Source organism: Berghia stephanieae, unplaced genomic scaffold (assembly GCF_034508935.2).
Source record: "Berghia stephanieae isolate SIO BIC M18660-M18661 unplaced genomic scaffold, UCSD_Bste_1.3 scaffold3710, whole genome shotgun sequence".
In the NCBI taxonomy this organism is placed as follows: domain Eukaryota; kingdom Metazoa; phylum Mollusca; class Gastropoda; order Nudibranchia; family Aeolidiidae; genus Berghia; species Berghia stephanieae.
Window position 1 is genome coordinate 1 of NW_027624968.1, and position 7,553 is coordinate 7,553.

General features: G+C 32.5%; 1 protein-coding gene across 2 annotated transcripts; it reads left to right on the forward strand.

Annotated features, from left to right (window-relative positions):
- Positions 1 to 145: 145 nt before the first annotated feature.
- Positions 146 to 5,534, forward strand: LOC144961710 (uncharacterized). 2 transcript variants are annotated; one of them, XM_078894804.1, is made up of 4 exons: positions 146 to 653; positions 1,653 to 1,702; positions 2,763 to 2,907; positions 5,442 to 5,534. In XM_078894804.1, exons 2-4 carry the CDS (start codon positions 1,698 to 1,700, stop codon positions 5,517 to 5,519), a joined length of 228 nt encoding a protein of 75 aa, XP_078750930.1. In that variant the 5' UTR covers positions 146 to 653; positions 1,653 to 1,697; the 3' UTR covers positions 5,520 to 5,534. The 2 variants fall into 2 exon arrangements, with proteins under 2 accessions (XP_078750930.1, XP_078750929.1); XM_078894803.1 differs by having other exon boundaries at positions 163 to 653; positions 2,760 to 2,907.
- The last annotated feature ends 2,019 nt before the right edge of the window (positions 5,535 to 7,553 follow it).

Consider the following 7,553-nt stretch of genomic DNA (forward strand, 5'->3'; position numbering starts at 1 on the left):
TAAAAAACACAAAAATGTTGCTGCTTGAAGCTTGAAGGCTTGAAGGAAGAAATAACAAAGATAAAATGGATTGGAAGCTTCAATTTATATCACAAAGACAGATTATGTGAACGTTTCGGGTTTCCCCTTTGTCAAAAAAAAACACTATGGATGAAACACTAAAGACGAATGAGAAATGAGACGATACGTTTCGGGTTTCCCCTTTGTCAACAAAACACTAAAAATGAAACACTAAAGTCGTTTTTTGAGAAATGAGAGGATGTTGTGTTTGTGTTGTTTTTTGTTTTGTTTTTTTTTTTTGTTTTTGTTTTTTGTTTTTTGCTTGTTTGTTTTGTTTCTTTGGTTGTTTGTTTGTTTTTTTTTTAATTTTTTATTTGTTATTTTCTTTTCTTTTAATTGTTTTTTTTTTGTTTTTTTGTTTTTTCCTTGTTTTTTCCTTGTTTTTTGTTGTTTTTTTTTTTTAATTTTTCTAATATCCTTTTAAGATAAGATAATCTTTTTTGTAATCTCACCATATCTAAACCCCAACACCTCGTTAGACGATTGTGTTTCTACATGACATTCATTCTATCACCAGCTGCTACGACGAGTTGCACGTTAACACAATCGTTGATTGAATTCAAATTCTATCTGTGACCCAACGTCCCAATACGGTAACATGTCGAAATATACTTGATACCTAACACTGAATTCTATTCATAACTTGTATTTCTTTAATTTGAATAACAATAAACGCTTTCAACAATGAGAGAGATTTTATATTTATTAAAAATAAAAAGCACTTAATTTCCTTTTTCTTATCATTTAGACTTAAACCGACAAGTTACCAGATTGACTCAGTGGGTCACATTTTAATATCTAAAAAAATGTTTTAATTGAAAACAAAGATGCTGGATAAAAGCAATCATATTCTAGAATTGTTGTGATTCTGTATTATTATTGTTATTGTTATTATTATTATTATTATTATTATTATATTATTATTATTATTATTATTATTTATTATTATTATTATTATTATTATTATTATTATTATGATTTATTATTATTATTATTATTATTATTATTATTATTATTAATTATTATTATTTTATTATTATTATTATTATTATTATTATTATTATGATTTATTATTATTATTATTATTATTATTATTATTATTATTATTATTATTATTATTATTATTATTATGATTATTATTATTATTAAATTATTATTATTATTTTATTATTATTATTATTATTATTATTATTATTATTATTATTATTATTATTATGATTTATTATATTATTATTATTATTATTATTATTATTATATTATTATTATTATTATTATTATTATTATTATTATTATTATTATTATTATTATTATGATTTATTATTATTATTATTATTATTATTATTATTATTATTATTATTATTATTATTATTATTATATTATGATTTATTATTATTATTATTATTATTATTATTATTATTATTTTTATTATTATTATTATTATTATTATTATTATTATTATTATATTATTATTATTATTATTATTATATACATATCGGTCAATATTTTCCTGTAGTGAGATTTCATAATGGATAAAATCTAGTTATGTTTTGGGTGGTTATTTATCATATTTTCATTTCTATTTTTCCTCACAGAAATCGTTTAAATACAGTTGCTATACCAAAAGTTATCGAGTAAAGATGAGGTGAGTAGTAACTTAGTTTGAGTTTCGTATTAATTTTTTCCACTCAACTATATCTAGTATTTATTTACTTAATCATTCAGTTATATATTTTTGTATTTATACATTCATTCATTCATATATTATCTATATATTCCTTTTTCTATTCAATTAATTAGTTAATCAATTAAATAAATTATTAATAAATTAATAATCTGCTTCTTTTAAAATCATTAATCTGTACCATCATCATCATCATCATCATCATCATCATCATCATCATCATCATCATCATCATCCTCCTCCTCATCATCATCATCATCATCATCATCATCATCATCATTAAAACCACGACCACCACCACTACGATCACACCACCATCACGTGCGGCTATGTGGTCTTGAGCTATGACTCTCGCCTTCGGATCAGAAGGTCCCGGGTTCGAGTCCCGCTCTGAGCAGCGCATAGTTGAGTCCTTGGAAAAGGCTGTTTTTTTACAATCTCTCACCGAACTCAGGTGTAAACTGAGTACCTGGTTGTTAAGAGCTTTGTCTCTGTCTGAAAAAATGTGGGATCGCCTAGCAGGTGCACGTCTGGACCTACATGTTAAATTTTGCTGGCTTGGTGAGAACCATTTTTAAAGCACGTTGAGCAAGTTTAGTGGATATTGCTCTATATAAAACGCAAGTTTTGTTTGTTTTTTGCTTTTTTTTTGTTTGTTTGTTTGTTTGTTTTTGTCGGATTCTTTGTTACAATCGTCATCATCATCATTACCACCACCATCATCACCACCACCACCACAATCATAACTATTACCCGTCACACTATCATCACCTTCACCATCATCATCATCATTATCATCATTATCATCACCATCATCATCATCATCATCATCATCATCATCATCATTACCACCACCATCATCACCACCACCACCACAATCATAACTATTACCCGTCACACTATCATCACCTTCACCATCATCATCATCATTATCATCATCATCATCATCATCATCATCATCATCACAACCACCATCGCCACTATCACCACCATCACTGCTACACAAATCGTCCAACAGCAGCACCTCAACCAGGACCCGTACTATCCAGGAGGGCAACACCCTGAAGACAATCACAGAAACCACGGTCAAATATCCTGATGGAAGAGTCGAAACTTCTGTAGAGGAGAAGACGGAGACCATTGATGGGAGCAAGCCCGTGTCCATGGTAAGCAATTGTTCCAATAGGATTCAGTAGTCTAATGTCAAGTCCCCAGCAACCACAGCTTGGTTCTAAACAAAGAAAATCAGTACTCTTCAATCTTCATGCTGGCTAGAACATTTTCACATGTCATGTGATCAGAATGTATAAAAGTCAAAACATGGTCAGATTTATAATGATTTTTTCCTCTTTTATGCTCGTGGGAGAAGTATTTCATAAGGGCGGTGATAGAGATAAAGGCATCCGCCATTGTTCCGTTTGTTTAGAACCAGTTACTACGCGTCATTACGAGGCGCGTGACGTCAAGACCGTTGAACCCTACATGGAAGAAAAGTCGTGGCATCAAACCCTCTACTACCGTACCCTGGAAAAACCCATATTTAAAAATTTGGCCAGAAAACTCCTCCTTCAAATATCGATCGATTTAAATGTCCCTCATCTTGGCAAAAACTCTCAAACCTGGGACTTCGCGAAGTCCCAGGTTTGAGAGTTTTTGCCAAGATGAGGGACACTTAAATCGATCGATATTTGAAGGACGAGTTTTCTGACCAAATTTTTAAATATGGGTTTTTCCAGAGTACGGCAGTCTAATCATTTGGTTCCTAAATCCTTGGGAGTGTGTGTGTGTAACCAGTCCTTCCGAGTACTAATAATGAACAGGTTACATACAGGTGGCATAACTATTTCAGTAGCATGATATAGAGTGGGGCAGATTCTTAGGATTACGGGATGTAAAAAAAGAGCAAGGATGGATGATCTTCATTGATGGCCAGCATATAGTTAGACCAGAAAATAAGATACCATCAATCTGAAACCAGAAGATGGATTACACAAGGCATGTATCCAGTCCTCCCGAAGGGTGGTTTTTACACTTCCGATGAATTAGGAACCAGTTTTTGACATCACGCTTTTCTTCCCTATTATTGATTTAACAGCGTTGCCAATCTGGCATTTTTACAACTTGGGGGTTTTCTTATAAGCCTTCTTGGGCGGGAAAAATAGATTCAGCATTTTGGCTCGTTTGTTTTTCATGCAAAAAGGCACTTGATGAATACCTCCAATAGAAATCTGTTATTGATGGTATGCGAATAAGTAACATACTCACAATTTTTTCTTGCCAGATGAAACGTACCAACAAACAAAACAATGGTAACCTTAATGGTTACAGCCTTCTTGATAAAAATAAGTGAGAACTATTCGCCCATAAAAAGCAGAGTTATGTCAACTTCATTCCTTCTATTACTTGTAAACAATAAGCTATGTTTGTTGGAGCAGTTGATGGTGTGTCAAAAAAATCCCGTATTTTGACTGGCTAAAATTCTACTGGTTAATAGACACTTAGAATTAACCGGTAGATAACCACGCCTCTCGGACAATCGTCATAATGTAAACAATTGCAGTGAGTGGTAGATACAGCAAACTACACAGGTTTTACTATCGATGGTATGTGTTAAGTAAAATACCCACTGTTCTACCGCTGATCAACAGAACAAACACAGAAAACTATGTGTAAACTTATTAAACGTTCACAATCTGGTGATAACTAGTCAACCCATTTGGCAGTATAAAAACAATAACAATGATTAGACAGAGGTCAATTTCATTCACAATCATTGTTTATAAACAACCAGCTATGTTTGTCCGAACACGTGTGAAGGTGTGTCAACAATTTACATGTTTTGATTGGTCAAAAATCTACTTGTTAATTGGACAGTCGTCATAATGTAAACAATGGCAGTGATTGGTAAACATAGCAAACTACACGTGTTTTAGTATCGATGGTATGTGTGTAAGTAAAATATCCGTTGTTCTGCCGCTTGATCAATAGAACCAACAAAGTATATATGTAAACTTAAACGTTGATAATATGAATGAAAAATCATTTGATTACTAGTCACACATTTGCCGGTATGAAAACAATAACAATGATAAATAACCAACCATGTTTATCCGAGCACTTGTGAAGGTGTGTTACCAAATTCCATGTTTTGTTGGTCAATAATCTACAGTTTAATTCAAGCTCATGTCATCTTTTGAGAATCTTTTTTTACAAATAACACTCTACAAAAAGGCGCACGTTGAATACCTCAAATATAAATCTCTGTAAAATATTTATTGATGATTTTCGCTCAGCCAAAAATCTCGCAACATTCGCTAGCTGGAAATAACTTAACAACACACAAAACTATGTGTAATGTTTATAGTCCGATAATTACAGTTTAGTGGAGAACTACTCATAAAAATGGCTGGTTAAAAACAATAGCATAGACCTGAGTTGCGTCAACTTCGTTCTATCTATAGATAGTATGAAGTTGACGTCACTCAAGTCTTTGTTATTGCTTTTTGCCATCTGCGTTCATGAGCAATTCTCACGAAACTGTATTAACAAGACTATAAACGTTTAGGTTACACATAGTTTTGTTTTTGGTCCGTTTAGTCCCGGAATGGCGATGTTGTGAGCTTCTTAGCCAAGCGCATACTATCTATAATAATATAATATAATATATTTGTTGTTTTTTTTTCTCTTCTGCTTGTCACAGGGAAACAATGATGACATGATGAAGAAATTCAATGTAAGTATTTGCTTTGGTGCGACGTGTACTAATTTACAAGTCTGATTATCCAAATTTTTATGGACCCATTATTGTGACGGAAATATTCACAATCCAACGTAATAATATTATCAGAGAATGGGGATGATCTATAGATAGTATGCAGATGACGTCACTCAGGCCTTTGTTATTGTTTTTGCCATCCGCGTTTGTGAGTTGTTCTCACTAAACTGTATTAACAAGACTATAAAAGTTCATGGTTACACAGAGTTTGTGTGTTGGTCCGTTATACTTCCGGATGGCAATGTTGTGAACTCCTTTGCCAAGCGCATTCTATCTATAGAAAGTATGCACTAGGCTAAGAAACTCACAACATTGCCATCTGGAAGTATAACGGACCAACACACAAAACTATGTGTAACCTTAAACGTTTTGGGTCTGGTTAAGACAGTTTAGTGAGAATTACTCATAAACGCGGATGACAAAAAAAAAAACAATAACAAAGACCTGAGTGACGTCAACTTCGTTCTATCTAAACTCTAAATGATCAGAACGAGAAAATGTAAGTTTTAAAAAGTTAAAGAAAACAAAGTCCACTCTCTTAGAAGTCAACGTAAAACCCCAGCTACAAGAAGCTGTGGGGTTTTGTGAAAAGTAATAAACCCAAAACTAAATAATATAACGCGTAAAAAAGGGAAAAAAACTATCACACACAAAAAGGGTTTGGGGAAAAAAAACTCTTTTTCAGTCAATGAAAAAAAACAATAAAAAAAATTAGAAAATCGCTTAAATTGGGGGCCCCAGATCTTCGTGAAGTTTTTAAAAAAAACCCCCCAAATTTTTTTGAGATTTTTGGCCAATTGAGGGGCCATTTAAATCCATCAAATTATTTGAAGGAAAAAGTTTTCGGGCCCAAAATTTTTTTTAAATACTTTCAAAAGTTTTTGCAGAGCACACAGTTAATTTCGGTTAACATTTTAAAATCGCATGAGATCTGTAAAAATTTTTATCTATTCATGATGTTATAACCCTACACTTCTTAGAACAACCCGAAAAAAAAAGCTAAAGTAAGTATCGTATTTTTTCATACCCATAGTGCATTGCAACCTTTTTTAAAAAATCACCCCCTTCCTCTGGCGGGCAAAATAAAAGCCTTTTTTTAAAATTTTTTGGGTTTTCCTTTAGGTTAAATGATATCATTAAGAGATGAAGACTCTAAACCTGCCGAAAAAGGGAAAAATCTAAGTGTTTTTTTTTTTTTATATTCCGAATTTCCCTTTTTGAAAAATTTAAATATGTTTTTGGGAAATTTGGGGGTTGTTTTTAATCTATTGATAATGTTTTTTTGGGTTTTTTTTTGGGTTTTTTAAAATAAATTTTCTTTTGGGGGGTTTTTTTTTTGTTTTGTTTTGGGGGGGGGGGGATGTTGTTTTTTTTTTGTTTGTTTTTTTTTTGGGTTTTTGGGTTTTTGTTTTTTTTTTTTTTTTTTTTTTTTTTTTTTTGTTTTGTTGGGTTTGGGTTTTTTTGGGGGGGGGGGGTTTTTTGGGGGGGGGGGGGGGGGGGCGGGGGTGTTTTTATATTTATTTCTATTTTGTTTTCATTTGTTTTTTTTTTTGGGGGGGGGGGTTTCCCCTTTTTTTGGGGCGGGGGGCGTTGGTCTTCTTTTTTTTTTTTGGGGGGGGGGAAGCAAAACCAAAAAAAGTGCGGGTATTTTTCAGTGTGTGGCAGCCCGGGGGTCAAATCCTACAGCTTAACTGATCGAAAATAAAAACGATATAAAATGGGCCTTTTGCAACGCGGGGGAAACACCATTTTAAGGTCCCATTCCGAAATTTTACAGACATTTTTTTTAAAGATTAGTCCCCTTTTTTGGGGTCGAGCGGGTCTTTGGGGTTTTTAAAAAAAAAAAAATAAAAACCCTTTCCAGGGAATACTAAATTCCTGGGGAAAACTTTAGCCCGGGGTTTTTTTTTTCCCCCCGCAAATGCACTAAAAAAAATCCCTTCCTTTTTTAATTCAACTCTTTTTTGGGGGGATTTGTTTTTACATGATAGTTTCAAAAATTTTTTTTTCAAAAGGGCATTTTATTCGGGGGGGGGG

What these genes read in the sequence shown, in the direction of transcription:
- LOC144961710 (XM_078894803.1), top strand. An exon ending in GGAGCAAGCCCGTGTCCATG is followed by an intron (nt 2,908 to 5,441) that starts GTAAGCAATTGT and finishes TGCTTGTCACAG; the next exon opens with GGAAACAATGATGACATGAT.